At 36.0% G+C, this 17,457-nt stretch overlaps 1 protein-coding gene across 10 annotated transcripts in view; it reads right to left on the bottom strand.

Annotated features, from left to right (window-relative positions):
- Positions 1-17,457, bottom strand: part of LOC120531205 (tensin-like) — an 801,530-nt gene that overhangs the window by 58,268 nt on the left and 725,805 nt on the right. For 9 of the 10 annotated variants that reach the window (XM_039756405.1, XM_039756402.1, XM_039756404.1 and 6 more), the window contains 2 exons: positions 13,369-15,090; positions 626-709 (listed from right to left, as the gene is read on the bottom strand). In XM_039756405.1, coding sequence (XP_039612339.1) covers positions 626-709; positions 13,369-15,090 — 1,806 coding nt within the window. The remainder of the gene's footprint in view (positions 1-625; positions 710-13,368; positions 15,091-17,457) is intronic. The other variant, XM_039756406.1, reaches the window with a different exon arrangement.

Raw genomic sequence — 17,457 nt, forward strand, 5'->3', positions numbered from 1 at the left:
TGCATAACTTACCTGTATCTGCACTTACCTGTACTTTTGTCCCATTACAATTGCATACAACAACTCAAAATTAATTATCACTTATTAATCTGTTAGAATATACTAATATTTGAAGTAACATTGAATTGTCTACATAAAAATGACCTGTCACTTTTTGGTTAGGTACAAGGAAGTCTTGTACTTCTGTAAAATTGCAGAAAAAATATTTTCCATTCTGTAGACTTACTTTGTACAGAACAAACAGTTTATATACTATCATCCCATACATTTAAATCATCACAACACTGTATGAAGTGATCTATTGTTAGTTAATTATTATTTTTACATTTCACAAAATGTATGTTTTAGGAGCATTTTATTCCTATGATTTTCGTAAAATGACTTTTCAAATTCCTAAGAAGATGGCAAAAGTTAAAGATTCAAATGAGGCTATTGCTTAATAATAGCATGAAAGCAGACTAAAAACATCTCAAAATATTGTCCAAATCCATATTATTTAAGTTATGCTTTCACACAAAAAAGACAAAATTAGTTTCAAATTAATTTTAAAAGAAAAAAAAACAAATTAGGAGAAATAAAAGTGAGGAAAAAGCACATGGAAGCGGAGAGGTAATTATGAACAAACCAGAGAAGGAGTAAGAGCGAAGACGCTGCAGGGAGGGTGGTGAGTTCATACTTTGCCAGATGCCCCTGATCCGAGCGTTGTATTCTGAAGGGGAACAAATGCAGGTTTCAGGGAGGGTGGAAGAGTGAGGAGGAAATGGAGAAGTAGCAGAAGCAGAGGCATGAATGATGATCCGAGGTGGAGGTAACAAAAAAAAAAAAAAAAAAGGAAAAAAGGAAGTAAGTAAATTCAAATACTAAAATAAAATAGCCAGGTAACATTAAGAAGAAAATTAGGGGTTGAGCAGGAATATGTTGTGTAACATTGGGAATTATCTAATAACTAAAGGAACCATAAATACAATGGTATATACTGTCAGTATCTCACTGTCAATGCTGGTTTCATAAAATGTACTATTAATTAAATTGTACATAAGCAGCATTTCATAACTCATCAATTTTCTTTTCCTGAGAAAATCTTTCAAGATAAAACAAAGACAGACTTAAGCTTAAATAAGAGCAACTTGGCTCTTAAGTACTAGTAAAGTTTTCATAAAACATTTACTAAGATACTACACAGAATTATTGACAAAATATCCTTCTGCTGTTGACCTTATTTTATGTGGCCTTTTAGTTACATATGTTTGGCAGCCCATATAAATAGTTGGCATTTTGTAACCTCACATTGGAGATCTGAAAAATATTCCTAAATTGATTTAGGACTGGTGGAAATATTCATTTCCAGATGAACAATATACAAATTTTCAGAAAATAATTTTTGAGAAAACACTGTGACACCTACAATTAACATCTAAATAAATGTTATTTATAAAATTAGAAAACTAGCCATATCAAAACATCACAGCACAATAAAAAGCCTAAAAAAATATATTAAAGATACACAAGGTGATAATAAAAGGTACATAATTACCAATAAAGCTATTAAGTATATTAAATAATGGTAATCTCCTTGTACAGAACTACACTGAGCATAGACACTTTGAGGCCGCCACTTAAAAGCCAGCTTCTGCACCAAACCAACATGATGCCACTTATCAACACATAAGTATGACACCCATCAGAATAAAAGAAATCTGCTGTGTCTCATCCTGAAAATGAAACCATCAATCCATTTTGCCATCTATACTGCAGATAGTGGTATATTTATGGCAACCATATCATTCAGTATTGTGGTAAATTAGGTCACATTTGTTCTTATTGAACAACAGAATCTTGCTCCACTTGGTCTCATTGTGTTAAGTGACATGTGTTAAACCACATTTAACATTTGTTTTCAGCAGTGGTTTTTACTTTGCCACTCTCTTGAAGTCTGATTTGGTGAAACACTTATCTGACATAAAGCACTACTTGATTATTGCACTATTGCACTACTCTTATTATTGTTTTGTGGGATTTTGACAAATGGCTCTGTCAAATGCTATCAGAATCTGGACAAATGTTGTTTTCTTTCATTTCGTCCCCTTCTTTTGGCTTTATTTAACTTACTGAAGTTACTCATTATACTATTTTCTAACTGTGGATGCAGACTTGGTACAGCTAGTAATGCTGGTAGCTAATTTGGCCAATTTAAAATTATAAACTTAAATCTCTTAGTGGATGTTCTTTTAAACCTGAAGCAACATGTACTGCCATCAGTAACAGAATTCGGGCTGAAAAGAATATCACTCATTCAGTGAACACCAACCTAAAGCTTATAGCTGATGCCACTGAGAGTATTAAAACAAAGATGATAAATTCTCTTAAACGGCCTAGTCAGAAGCTACATTTCAGTCCAAATGATTATATTTTGCTGAGGTCTGATAATTTTATATTATTTATTTTATATTTTGGAGGAGTTTAGCAATTTTGCAAAGACAAATGTTTTAACATTTCACTATCCACATGGGAAAACATAACTGAAATTTTATTAATAGTTCCACTGTTGTAATTTCTAACAAAGGACCAACGTAGTAATAATAATAAAAAAAACAACTCAGAAGTAGCCTTACTCTATCAGTGAAAACACAGTGAAGTTAAAGAAAGAGAAAAGATCAAATCTGCTAATATTCAGAACTTAAAATCGACTGTGCTGTTTTTTTTACATTCCAGTTAACAGTTGGTAATTTTCCACATTTGTATGCAACCTTTGACAATGTCACATGTAGCTTTTTAAATAACAACTTACCATGCTTCAAAAAATGGGTATTAAACAATGCATATTCACTAGCTATATATGCACTTGGAATAAAGTTAATTCCAGAAATGAACAAATAAATTGATGAAAAGTAAATTAAACTTATACTTCAATATTCCTGTTTACAAATTTGCCTACAGTTGTGTCAGACATCTCTCCTGGTCATGATTATGATATCATGACAGTTTATCCAGGCTTATCTGAGGCTTGGACTTTGGGAATCTGAAGACTACATCTGTGCTGTTTTTTAAATTATGTTCTCCTGGCCTCATCTGACTGTAATCTCAAATACGTACTGGAATGATTTTCAGCTAAGTGCAATGTGGTCATGATCACAAAGAGCACCTCCAATGAATAGTGAGATCATGGTTTTCTTCCACAAAAAAAGCAGATTGTGCCTAACCTCTAATCTGAAGTCGAAGGAGTTTAAGTACATTGGTGTCTTCTTCACACATGAAGAGGATGCAATTGGAATATTAGATTTATCATAGTGAAAATGCTACAAATATTTCAGTGACCAAATGGAAAAGAAATTGGAGTTAAGTCATCAACCAAAGATTTGTTTGACAGTTCAATCTACCCTCTATCCTTATCTATGGTAAGTATTTTGTACAGTGCCTGAAAAATTAGGCCGCTGGCAAGGTTCTTGAGAAAGGTGGTGAGGAACACACTGTTGTGACAGGAGTATGACAATTCAGAGATATCTTGAAGTAAAGCCATTGCTCTTCTGGATCAAGATTTTGTGGATGTATTTATAATACCACATAGGTAGGAGATTTTAAGATATGCTGAAGGGCTATATTTCTCAACTGGCATGGGAGCACCTGGGTATAGTGAAAGCAAAGGTCTGGCATTTGGTGCTAGGTTTTGCCAAATCTTGCCTAACAACCTCTTCCTCTTAACATTGCAACCATTGTTCCTACATCAGAATTAGTGGAATTTGCTTAAAAAAGCTACCACTTCACAAAATGATGGATAATTTTTACATGTTTACCAAACGTTTGATGTTATTATGCCTAATTTCAACATCTACACATGGTACAAAAAAAAAAAAAAATACAATTCTGCTACCTGTACCTCAGTGTATAGAATATACACTACATGGTGTGTATGTGTGTAGTTGAACTATAACTGTGAAAATTACATCATTTTCCTTTTTTTTCTTAAGATCTGGCAGTGTACCACTTACCTTTGTAAAATCTCAGGTTATTCACTGGACTTGAACTTGGCTGTCCATACTATGAACTCTGTGCTCTCTCCATCTCTCCAATCTGCTCCTAGTAGTTCATTTACATGCAGTTCAGTCATTATATTTGATACTATTGTTGCTTTTATTATTAGTTGCTGTTGTTATTTATGTATTACTGTATAATCAATTACCAATTATTTATAGTATAGTTTATTACTTGTCATGCACTTGTACTGTAGTTATGTAAATGTTGCTCCATGAACCCGAGGAGTGTTATTTTGTGTTGCTGTATACTTCAATACTTTAAATGGATGGAATGACAATAAAACCACCTGAATTGACTTGCAAATTTCAATAAAACTGAGAAAAATGGGGGTGTTCTAAAAGAAAGTATTTATTGGTATTGGTATATACAGTATATATATATATATATATACAGTATATATATATATAGATATCTCTCTCTATATATATATATATATATATATATATACATATACACAGTTGTGCTTGAAAGTTTGTGAACCCTTTAGAATTTTCTATATTTCTGCATAAATGTGACCTAAAACATCATCAGATTTTCACTCAAGTCCTAAAAGTAGATAAAGAGAAACCAGTTAAACAAATGAGACAAAAATATTATACTTGGTCATTTATTTATTGAGGAAAATGATCGAAAATGATATTTGTGAGTGGCAAAAGTATGTGAACCTCTAGGATTAGCAGTTAGTTTGAAGGTGAAATTAGAGTCAGGTGTTTTCATTCAATGGGATGACAATCAGGTATAGGCACCCTGTATTATTTAAAGAACAGGGATCTATCAAAGTCTGCTCTGCACAATACATGTTTGTGGAAGTGTATCGTGGCACGAACAAAGGAGATTTTTGAGGACCTCAGAAAAAGAGTTGTTGATTCTCATCAGGCTAAAAAAAGGTCACAAAACCATCTCTAAAGAGTTTGGACTCCACCAATCCACAGTCAGACAGATTGTGTACAAATGGAGGAAATTCAAGACCAATGTTACTCTCCCCAGGAGTGGTCGACCAACAAAGATCACTCCAAGAGCAAGGCGTGTAATAGTCGGTGAGGTCACAAAGGACCGCAGGGTAACTTCTAAGCAACTGAAGGCCTCTCTCACATTGGCTAACGTTCATGTTCATGAGTCCACCATCAGGAGAACACTGAACAACAATGGTGTGCATGGGCATGTAAAGGTTGCAAGGAGAAAGCCACTGCTCTTCAAAAAAAAAACATTGCTGCTTATCTGCAGTTTGCTAAAGATCAAATAGACAATCCAGAAGGCTATTGGAAGAATGTTTTGTGGACTGATGAGACCAAAATAGAACTTTTTGGTTTAAATGAAAAGCGTTATGTTTGGAGAAAGGAAAACACTGCATTCCAGCATAAGAACCTTATCCCATTTGTGAAACATGGTGGTGGTAGTATCATGGTTTGGGCCTGTTTTGCTGCTTCTGAGCCAGGACGGCTTGCCTTCATTGATGGAACAATGAATTCTGAATTATATCAGAGAATTCTAAAGGAAAATGTCAGGACATCTGTCCATGAACTGAATCTCAAGAGAAGGTGGGTCATGCAGCAAGACAACAATGCTAAGCACGCAAGTTGTTCTAAAGAAAGAAAGAGTGGTTAAAGAATGGTTAAAGAAGAATAACGTTAATGTTTTGGAATGGCCAAGTCAAAATCCTGACCTTAATCCAATCGAAATGTTGTGGAAGGACCTGAAGCGAGCAGTTAATGTGAGGAAACCCACCAACATCCCAGAGTTGAAGCTGTTCTGTAAAGAGGATTGGGCTAAAATTCCTCCAAGCTGGTGTGCAGGAATGATCAAAAGTTACCAGAAACATTTAGTTGCAGTTAATGCTGCAAAGGGGGGTCACACCAGATACTGAAAGTGAAATTTCACATATTATTACCTTTTACCACTCGCAAATATGTTATATACGATAATTTTCCTTAATAAAAAAAATGATCAAGTATATTATTTTTGTCTCGTTTGTTTAACTGGTTTCTCTTTATCTACTTTTAGGACTTGAGTGAAAATCTGATGTTGTTTTAGGTCATATTTATGCAGAAATATAGAAAATTCTAAAGGATTCACAAGCTTTCAAGCACCACAGTGCATAAAAAGTCACATAAAATCGTTGCACTTTTAGGCTTAGGATTTCATATATATATATATATATATATATATATATATATATCTTTATATATATCCATCCATCCATCCATTTTCTAACCCGCTGAATCTGAATACAGGGTCACGGGGGTCTGCTGGAGCCAATCCTAGCCAACACAGGGCATAAGGCAGGAACCAATCCTGGGAAGGGTGCCAACCCACCGCAGGACACACACAAACACACCCACACACCAAGCACACACTAGGGCCAATTTAGAATCGCCAATCCACCTAACCTGCATGTCTTTGGATTGTGGGAGGAAACCGGAGTGGAGGTAAGGGGGAGAATATGCAAACTCCACGCAGGGAGGATCTTTATATATATAATGGAATAAATAAATTAATCTACTGTTCCAGTCATTGGAAGAATCCCATGGCTGTGAGGCCCAGAAAAATGTATCTTTACAGAAAATATTATTTAATCATTTGAAAAATCTAAGAAATTTACAGTTTGGTTTCACATTTAAGAGCTGGAAAGGGTGACCTGAGCACTGGTAGTGTTATGATCACGCTTTTCGTTTTAGTGATGTTGAGCCCATGTTGGCTTTATTTTGGGGTTTGTTTCTGGTCTGTTTATAGTTATGGTTAATACATTGGCTTAAAGTAAATATTATAAATGAAGTAAAATTATTGCTGAATACCGTCATGGCGTCCAACAAGCAAAGTTTTTATTTAAAAAATTATGTCATTGCTTTGGTGCTGCTAGGTACCAATACCAGAAGTTATGGTGATGTCAGCCATGTGATGGTTTGAAGGTCAGCAACTCTGATGTCTCTTATATATTTATTTTTGTAAAAGACTACTGACTTTCAACCAATACTTTGGTTCCTTATCTTTGAATTAGCATTTTGAGCTGAAATAAACGTAGGATTGATTCTCTGGCAACAACCTAGATTTGTATAAACAGGTATTTCCTGGTCACTATAATAATTTATAATGTGAGTCCCATCTGTAAAAGTTTTAATTATCCCTTTTTGTGCTAGTAAGATAACTGTCATCCATTTCAGAAAAAAGACTTAATTACTATTATTATATACTGCATAGAATATGTAATGTTGATTGGTGAAATTTGACAAAGCGTCTATTGCCCTGTATATGCTGTGTTCACTGATGATCTTGTTCACCAAATATTTTCCTGGAAATTTATTGTGCAGAATTGCTTATGAACATTTATCCCAAAATCTCCAAGTACCCATGTTGATTTGCATGGCATAGAATAATAAATCTATAAAAGGCATGCACAGAACTTTGACATATGCTTACTGTTAAGATCGTTGCCCGATCTGCTTCAGGCATGCATGGTGTCAAGACCCTGTCCAGCCAGATTTCATTTGAGGGGTACATTAGCTGACCATAAAAAAGAATATTATGAGTGCTGCTGCCAAATATATAGCACTAATCCCAGTGTACTGGCTGCATCAAATGGCTAATTTGTATGTGCTGCCCTTAAGAGTCAATATACTTCTTAAAGAACCCTTCTTCCTCCTACTTCTCAAGTCAGAATGAGACACTGCAAAATAATAATAATTAAAGATTTATTATGATTTACGAGGCACTTCTAAATTCCTGATGAAGGAAAAAGTGCAAAGCATCTCCACGGAGAGATTGGAAACTAAAAAGATGCTACAGCTAAACCCAGAGACCTGACTTCAAACAATGGAGCAAGTCGGGTCCCACGTCTCCGCCTCTTTGTGGCATAGCCAATGTGTGTTCCAAGACTGGAAGGTCTGTGAGCACAAAGCCGTACATCTTTCTTTACTTATTGCTAGTTTTTGTCCAGTACTATATTTGTGATTATCCTTCTGTCTGCGTCTTTTGTTGTTCAAGGCAAGGTGGTGCAGTGATTAGCACTGCTGCCTCACAACTCGGAGGACATTTTTGGGCAACAATAATCAGTTCAATATAATTGGCAGACTGGGACACTTAAGACCATTGTATCATTATAATCCACTTAAAATGAGTTCAGTTCAACCTTCCCTATTGATGTCGAGGCATTTTGCGGAATTTGGCAAAGTTCTGGAACATTGCATGACTTCACAGAACCCATGGTGAGGCAAACTCCATGCTGTTCACTCCTCCTAACATATGTGTATGTATACTGTATGCATAGTCATTCACAGATTTATGGATGCGTTAAGGTAATTTGTACTTGAAGGCGAAGGCCATAGGAAAACTAAGGGCAATAAAGGGCAAATCAGCCACAGTAATACATTTTTTGTTATTATTATTATTATTTCACAGGGACTCACATGTTTTCTGACTCTTGAAAGGCCCATTATGGTTTGTTTTGATCGGTGATGCACCATGTCACCAATCTTTATGTATTTGTCTCACACCACTTTCCTTATGCCAGTATTCCTCAACGTTTATGGTCCTGAATCCCAGTTTTGCTTTTTTCAAATACATTGATGACCCAATAGCAACAATTACAAACCGTCCCCTTGTTGAAATAAGCTCACTTAGAAATAGGGAAACATATCGCAAAGAGCTGCCAATAGCTTTGGTTAACCATCGGGAACAACATGTGACTCACTTCAACCAACTCACAACCCACCAACAAAGGGCTCAATCTGAGATTAGAAAATTGGCTGATCACAAAAAAGATTTTTTTTTCCCCAGCATCTGCTTTTCTAAAGTTTATGGCAATTTAGTTTCACTGCTCCTTTACACAAGGTATTATGAAAGTTGAGTGGTAAATTTATTGTAAACACAGAGTAGCAAGTGCAGACTTTATGAAAGAGCTAGACAGAAGACCAGAACATTAGCCATTACATTAAAGAAAGTGGAGTAATAAACAGAGAAAAAGAATTAGTCCTGTGCAATTAGATAATTGGCAAGAAACACAACTTTAATGAAAAAATTCAGTCCTTTTTATTTTGTGTTTGGCTGGTTAAGAAACTTGTGTTTAGTAAAGAAGCTCACATTTTCAAATAGAAAAATAAGAGCTAAACATGAATTTGAAATTGCTGCTTAGTAAACAATATGCTTGTTAGCTTAACAGCAACATTTGTCTTGTCATGTAATCTTAAACATATTAGCCTTGTATCATTTTGATAAACATCTTATGAACATTTGATAGATCTGTGACTTTTTAAAGATTTATACTTTGATAATTACTTGTCTGTGTGTGTCATACAGCATAAGTTTAGGTAAGAAACAAGTACTACATACAGTAGTAATGGTGGTAAGTGGTAAGCCGTATTTATAATTACACCTAAAGAATAAGGAAATGCCTAGCTGGTACACTGGAAAAAACTCTGTATAAATGTAATATATATTTCAACATCAAAAAAAGTGTGGTGCAATTAATGATCAAACATTATTAAACACTATACTTAATGTATATTTACATTTATGCAGTGAAAACACTAATTCATACAAGTATTCAGACCCTTTGCTGTGGCACTCCTCCAAATTGTGGTGAAGTGCATCCTTTACTTATCCTTGAGACATGTCTTGAATTTAAATGAAGTCCACCTATTGCAAATTAACACAGTTTAGAAAGGTAAATACCTGTGTATATAATGTCCCACTATTCAAACTGCATGCTAGAATTCATGGATTGGTTTTTAACCCAAGGAACTCTCTGTAGACCTACAGTACAGGCCAAAAGTTTGGACACACCTCCTCATTCAATGTGTTTTCTTTATTTTCATGACCATTTACAGCACTCCACCACTCTCCTTCTTGGTCAAATAGCCCTTACACAGCCTGGAGGTGTGTTTGGGGTCATTGTCCTGTTGAAAAATAAATGATCGTCCAACTAACCTGACTTCTGCACAACACAACTGCTGGTCCCAACCCCATTGATAAAGCAAGAAATTCCGCTAAATAACCATGATAAGGCATACCTGTGACGTGAAAACCATTTCAGGTGACTACCTGTTGAAGCTCATCGAGAGAATGCCAAGTGTGTACAAAGCAGTAATCAGAGCAAAGGGTGGCTATTTTGAAGAAACTAGAATATAAAACATGTTTTCAGTTATTTCATCTTTTTTTGTTAAGTACATAACTCCACATGTGTTCATTCATAGTTTTGATGCCTTCAGTGAGAATCTACCAATGTAAATGGTCATGAAAATAAAGAAAACACATTGAATGAGGAGGTGTGTCCAAACTTTTGGCCTGTACTGTATGTGATAAAATCATGGTAGGGCATAGATCAGGGCAAAGTTTAAAAGAAACTTTAATATTTAGTTTTTTCTAGGAACACATTGGCCTCAATAACTGTGAAATGGAAGATGTTCGGAAACACCAGGACTCTTCTTAGTTTTGGTCGTCTGGACAAACTGAGTAACCAGGCAAGAAGGTAATCAAGAACCCATTGGTCACTCTAACAGAACTTCAGAAGTTCTTTGTTGTGATGAGAGAACCTGTTACTTATATGAATGAGAGAATTCAGTTTTTAATGTTTAACAAATTACCAAACCTTTCTGAAAACAGGTTTTCAGTTTTTCATTATGTGTGTGTTACTAAGTGATTGAAGGGTAAAAATGTCAAAAATCTACAACACAATAATGTGTATAGAGAGTGAAGGAGCCTTAATACTTATGAATCCATGTATACTATATGTGTGTTTTTTTATCGATTTTTTATTTTTTACACTACCATTTTCAAGTTTTTGTTCCAGGACTTTTCTTACATAAAAATCATTAGCTAGTACAGTATATCTTACTGGCGTAATTTAAATTTAATTCAATGTAATTTATTTCTATCATACTCTGTTTTAACAGGACAAATAAAAGAGCTTTGTTGTTGCAGAAAATAAAAATGCAAGAGAAATAAACAAATGACAACAAATATTCATACATCAGCAACACCATCAAATTAAAAAAAACATTATTAAGTTTCAGATATAATCATAGAAAATGTATTTGTAACAAAAATCAACAATCGTACAAAGCATGTTGCTGAGCTATGGGATGTTCAAAACCATTGAATCCATAATTTCAACCTTTAGAATTTAATTTATAATTGAAAGGATTGGTGGTAAAATTTTTTGTGAATCTGCTGTTATAGCACTAAAAGCTACAGCTGGGGGGCAAATATTTTGCTGTTGGGTATGTGATGTCTGAGACAATGGCAAAGAGTTTTTACAAGTTTCTCTTTTTATAAATCTTCTGCATGAAAGGGAGCTTGACTTTACGGAAGATCATGGCTCTTCCAACTACTCACTGTAGAGTGTTGTGGTCTTAAACAGTGCAACTCTCATACCTGACTGTCATGTAGCTAGTTAGTATTTTCTCCAATGTGTATCTAATATGTTAGGAAAGAACTGGCATGACATATTTTCATTTTCAACCAGCACAAAAAGTGATAGTGTTGTTCACTCAAGCTAACAAGGAAGACAATAGTGATCGATCATGAAATTTTCTCAGTTAAGCTTCTTACTCTTTTCACAGTCATTTTTATTAACTTAAGCAACGCACAAGACAAGTTTATAATCAGTTCCTGTGTTCTCCTAATGCTGAGGGAGGGAGAGACTGATTTAGAGAGATGTTTAACCACTTCCCCATAAGCTACCTCTGTACACATCTATGGGCTTCTCCAATATACAATTAGATGTGCATTATCTAAGCCTGGCAGTTGAGGTTTACCACTAAGGATGTTCTACATACAGTTACACAAAGTGATAATCAGACCATGTACCTTGACCTTTGCTACTAGTTTCAGGGGTAGATGGTGTTGAATGCCAAGTTAAAGTCATTAAACATCGCTGGGATTAGTGTTTCTTTTGTCAAAGGCAGTATGTGTTGCCTCAGTCTCAGTGTTCATTTTTGCACTGCAATAATATGTCTGCATGGCATTCCAGCTGATTTGAATGCAAAGTGTCTTTATATGCTTGACTTGATATGTGTTGTTACAGACCGCCCAAAGATCTTCATGATGGCAGTGAGGAGTACTAGAGCCAAATGGTGCAACACTCACTGCTTACAGAACTTTGCAAAGCATAACATAATCAGAAAAAAAAACATTTACAGTATTATATATGAAAAACTACTAAATCAATCCGGTAAGCAAATTAAGGAATATGAAATAATTACCTATAAGGCAAAATAAAGCAACAGTCCTTCTGTTTGGTAGGAAACTGTTTACCTCAAAAATAGAAGTCAGCAATTTCTTCAATGCAAGAAATAAACACCATCGATCGGATACTTTAACATGTTATAACTATCTAAATATGGACAAAAACACAATAGTCATTTAAGAAAATACACAGAAAATATCACAGTTGTATTTAATTTTATAACTTGGTCTCCATGTAAACATTATTTGTAGCTCTACTATTGCGTTGTAGTCTGAATTTTTTCAGCATAATGTTTTTTGCACATTCCCACATAAACATTTCAGCACATTCATACAGGCATCTCTTCCAAAACATCAACTGTGAAACCCATCATTCAGCAATCAGCATGCCAAGAACTGACAAGCATGATTGAACGAGGACTTGTTGGCAAATAAAAAATGTTTCTTCTTCTCCTACTGTTATTCTAAGTGATTATACAGGAAATTCTAAATAGTATCTACCCTTGGGTAGACCAACTTTAAAAAAAAAATTAATTGTATGGTTGTGGTCTTCCTGTTGCAGTCAGCCACATAATGTGTAAAGCAATGCACACCAAAAACTGCAACAACTTTTACCTTGGGAAAGGTGAGGCGAAAATTGAAAGCTGGTTCATTTTTTTCAATTGGAAAATGAAAAAGTAACCCGTTTGCAATAGCTTTTCATTCAGCACCCCTATTATGTTGATTCCAGTGTTCAAAATTAAATACAGAATTTAGCTACTGTATATTTTTGGCAGCTTATGTTGTCAATGAAAATCTAAAAAAAACTGTGTAAATTAGATTAGATGAACGCTATTAATCCCATGGTGAAATGGATACAGCAGCAGAAACATAAAACAAGAATACAGGACAGACAATACATCCAATCAATCACTCAATAAATAAACAAATAAACAAACTTAACAAGGACATTGGAAGGACATTGGTGGAAGAACTACAAGTACCTTGGGGTTCACATAAACGTGCAGAGGTACAAGTACCTGGAGGTTCACATAAACAACATAATGTACTGGTCTAACAACACTGCGGCAGTGTAGAAGAGTCAGAGAGGACTGTACTTGCTAAGGAGACTCAGGTCTTTTGAGATATGTTTAGGATGCAGAATAAATTTGACCTTACCAGCCACACGATGAGCCACAAGCCCTTCAAGATTGTAACGTTCCTCGTCTGGCTCTGAAGACTTGACTTCATCTGAAGGTTGAATTCCAAGAGGTGGGACAGGTGATGGAGTTGCACTACCTCCACTTGTATTGTAAGCATGTCCAAGTGGAGATGAAATATGATAGTCATGATCTTGAAGTTCAGGAGAGTAAGTCTGAGGTATGTTTGGAGGGTAAGTATTAAGGGGCCTTAGTTGTAGTGGCACAGCTGTGGCAGTGCTCTCTGAAGAGAAGGATAAAGGAGACTGGTAAGAGTTGCTGGGTCTTTGTTGCATCTGACTGAAAGCACTCCCTGGTTCTGTTCTGTATGTAATAACAGATGGGCTTGCTGTATAACTATTTACAGACCTCTGTAAATTCTGACTGCCTGTAGCCGAGACATCTGGTGAATAGGCCTTAGACACCACATTTGCTGGGTAGGCAGTGAAAGATTTTTGCTGAGCTTGTCCAATTATGACAGGAGAATCAGATGTATAGGATAAAGTTGGTTCCATTTTGTTAATGTTAGTTGGCGTCTGCAGACCATCTACTATGGTATTCTTTGTTGTTGTCGAGTAAGAAAGATCTGCTGAAAAAGCTGGCGCTGAGGTATCAGCAATGAATCCATACTGTGGTTTGGACTGTGTAGGAGAGAAAGTACCTGGCTGAGTAGTGACAACACTATTCTCTCCTCTGGTTAGAGAGGCAGAAGACAAAGGGGTACTGGAGGACTTGGACACATGTGTTAAAGCAGGGTCTAGATCAAGCATTAACATATTAAGAGCCTCAATAGACTGCTCAATTTCCTGTTGAGAAGTCGTGCGTGGAAACTCTGGGAGACTATGGCTCTGTAAAGCTGGGCTTAGGTGATTTCCATCAGGGGGCACTCTCTCTGGTTGTTCTTGGTATTGCCAGACATTGAGCCCTCTTTGTACTGCATCTCTGCTACTTGTGCTTCTAACAGGAGCTCTAGGCATTAGCTGAGGTGCAGAAGTATATACTGGAATGCTAGCAGAGCCAAATGATTGTGATCTATAAATGCCACCATTCTGGATCCCGGTGTGGCTTGGTGTTGAACCCAAAGATGAGTCCATAATGCGATCCTGTACTGATGATGAGCAACGAATGCGATGTCCAGGCAATTCAGCAGCCTTTTCTAACATACTTTTATCTATACATGCATCATCGTGTCCATTGATGACTGTTTCATTTTGATAGTAAAGGTCTGCCGGAGTTGCCCTGCCTTCAAATGATGACAGTGTTCCAAGACTATCAACACTGTTTGCCTCTTGACTATTTGGCAACTCATCATCAAGGATATCAGTTTCCCGTTCAATGCTGTGTCCATTAACGTGTACTTGTGCAGGCACTAGGTGACGAATTCCTCCTGCACCTCCCGCTGATGAAGTAGTCAGGTAAGCCTGTTGATGCATGGGCTCCTCCAAGCCACTCAGGAGCTGATCTAGCTTTTTCTTTTCCTCTGGACTCAGAGGCTGAGTAACTGTGGATATCTGCTGCCCAGGATCATCAGTCCGGTCAGTTTTAATGGAAGCTGTTGAGTTTCCAGAGTCACTGCTGACAGACAAAGCGTGATCGACAGCTGGAAGCCCGTTGCCAGTTACTACTCCTTCGCAACCAGACTCCTTCTTACGAACTTTAGCATATAGACTCCCGTCTAATGGGCCTTGTGTGTGGACAACTTCTGAAATGACAAAATAATTATTGCACATATGTATTATTTTGTACACAAGACAATACCACTACTACTACCAACACTACTACTACTGGCATTTAAAAGCAACAGTTCTTAAGATCATCTTTTATGTGAGTTTAGTGGACAAACTTCTAAAGGTTGTTCAGTAATTATGAATGATTAAAAGTTTATCACTAATTATTTTAAGAAACTAATGTTCTGCTAATGATCTTTTATTTTAAATGACAGGTCCTAAACATTGAATTATCAATTCATTTTGAAAAAATCATTTTGATATATAGAGTACAAATGACTAAAATGTGATGTTATTGAATTACTGAACATGAAATAATAAACTATATTTTATGCAAATATAACTTAATGAAGAATTTCAGAACCATACAATTATTTACCAGAACAACAACAACTACTACTATTATAAAGTAATGTCGCTGTTCACACTTGAAACCACACTGGTCTTCACATACACTTAAATTTCACAGCATTTTACTTGCAGTATATGTAACAGAAAGAAAAAATTGTCCCATTATTTCTACAATGACTTTTTATTGAAGCATTTTTCGCTCAAGACTTCTACTGTCATTTTATTTATTTATTTTTTTTACCAAAGTAGTTAATGTATGTCAGAGCCTTACACAATGTTTCTTTCCGATATAAGCATTGCCAAACTGATACTTGTGCTTCTTTAGACTTATTGTATATATCATAACAGAAGTACTAATGGAAGAAGTGCAAAACTTTCTCAGGAAAAGCCAAAAGCTACACTACATGAGCAATGAGTCAGAAATGGAAAAATTACTTAAGAAACTACAGCCTTTGGGATTTCCTGGCTCCCTGGAATCAAAACAAAACATTTCCTAAACAATCCAAGAACAGTTTCTGACAGATTTCTGTTACCTCCTAACTGCAGCTCTCTGTTACCAATGCTAAGACCCTCTGTCCACTATGTTTCAAGGTTTAGAAAGTTCAGGTCAGTGCACAACATCTCAGTTATTGTCCAAAACATGCTCATCATGTCCATATTTTTGATAACAATTTTTTAACTTAGTGAACATGGTTTTAGACTGAATTATTTATTTAGAGACAGACTAACATAAAAACCATGCATATTCATTGTAACAAACAAAGCATATTTACATCATTAAAGCACACAAAACCAACCGAACATACTATTATACTGAAAAATGTGCCCACTAGGAAAAGGCAGCATGCTTGAGACCTGTTTAACCTTTATAACATTACATATATATTATGTTTCTATGTATATTTAACTGCAGTAGTTTTTATTTCTTCTCACTTTTTAAAGAAATGGTGTTATGCCATTAATACATAAATTAATACATAAAGTAATAGCTCAGCTGCAACCATGTCATAATGTGCCCTCAAGATGGAAGGACAGGGGGAGACAGCATGCATGGGGCATTGTCTCCCCTAGACTGCCAGATGGCAGCCCCCCTGGGTTGCAGAAATGCCACAGTTTCCCACAGGGCACCATGGGAACTGGAGTTCTTGGACTCACCCCTGTTGGGTTCTATGGATGCCACCAGGGGATGCAGTGGGGACTGGAGTGCCCCACTTTTTTTGTGTGCTCACCTCACCTGGAAGTACTTCCGAGCTACATCTTTGGAACACTGGACACTCAAGAAGCCAGAGTCAGGAGGAAGGAAGACTAAATTTGAACAGAGGAGGCAGTGAACAAGAGAGACAGAGAGTCTTGCTGTGTGCTGGCTGTACAGTGCTTGGTGCTGTGGGAAGCACTTACTGGAAGAGTTTCCCATGAATAAACATTTATTTGTGCTTTTAAACTTGCGTCCGAGCCTTTGTGTTGGGTGATTGGGTAGCTGGAGTGTCCCACAATATGTATGCCCTGCCATGTACTGGCATCTCAGGACGGTCTTGTACTTTGCTGCCAATAAAGAGCTGATTATGAAGTTCAGTAAATGGATGGATAATGCATGAATTGGAAAAATGCGTCACAAAATACATGGATTTTTGAAACTGTAAAACTGTAAGGATGAGTTAAACCAAAAACACAGTGGAAAATATTTCACAAAATAATTTTGGATGAATTATACATTGTACAGTTTAAATTACACATAAAGAAACTGTTTTTAAATAAATGTATATTTTTTCAACTTGCTTATTGAGTCATAATCACTGGGAGTCACATCCTAATTTTTCAGGTCAGTGCACAAGCAGGGGACAAAGCCTTGATGGGGGTCATTTGGAGATCATTTATCTAAACGATTATTGTAAAGAGAATTGTTGTACTTCTGAGATAGACAAGCTGCTGCTGTACTTTTGTCCAAATGCAAATCTGCTATACTTAAAAGTAAATAAAGTGTTCAGGTGTAC

This window comes from Polypterus senegalus, chromosome 6 (assembly GCF_016835505.1).
Source record: "Polypterus senegalus isolate Bchr_013 chromosome 6, ASM1683550v1, whole genome shotgun sequence".
Lineage (NCBI taxonomy): Eukaryota > Metazoa > Chordata > Cladistia > Polypteriformes > Polypteridae > Polypterus > Polypterus senegalus.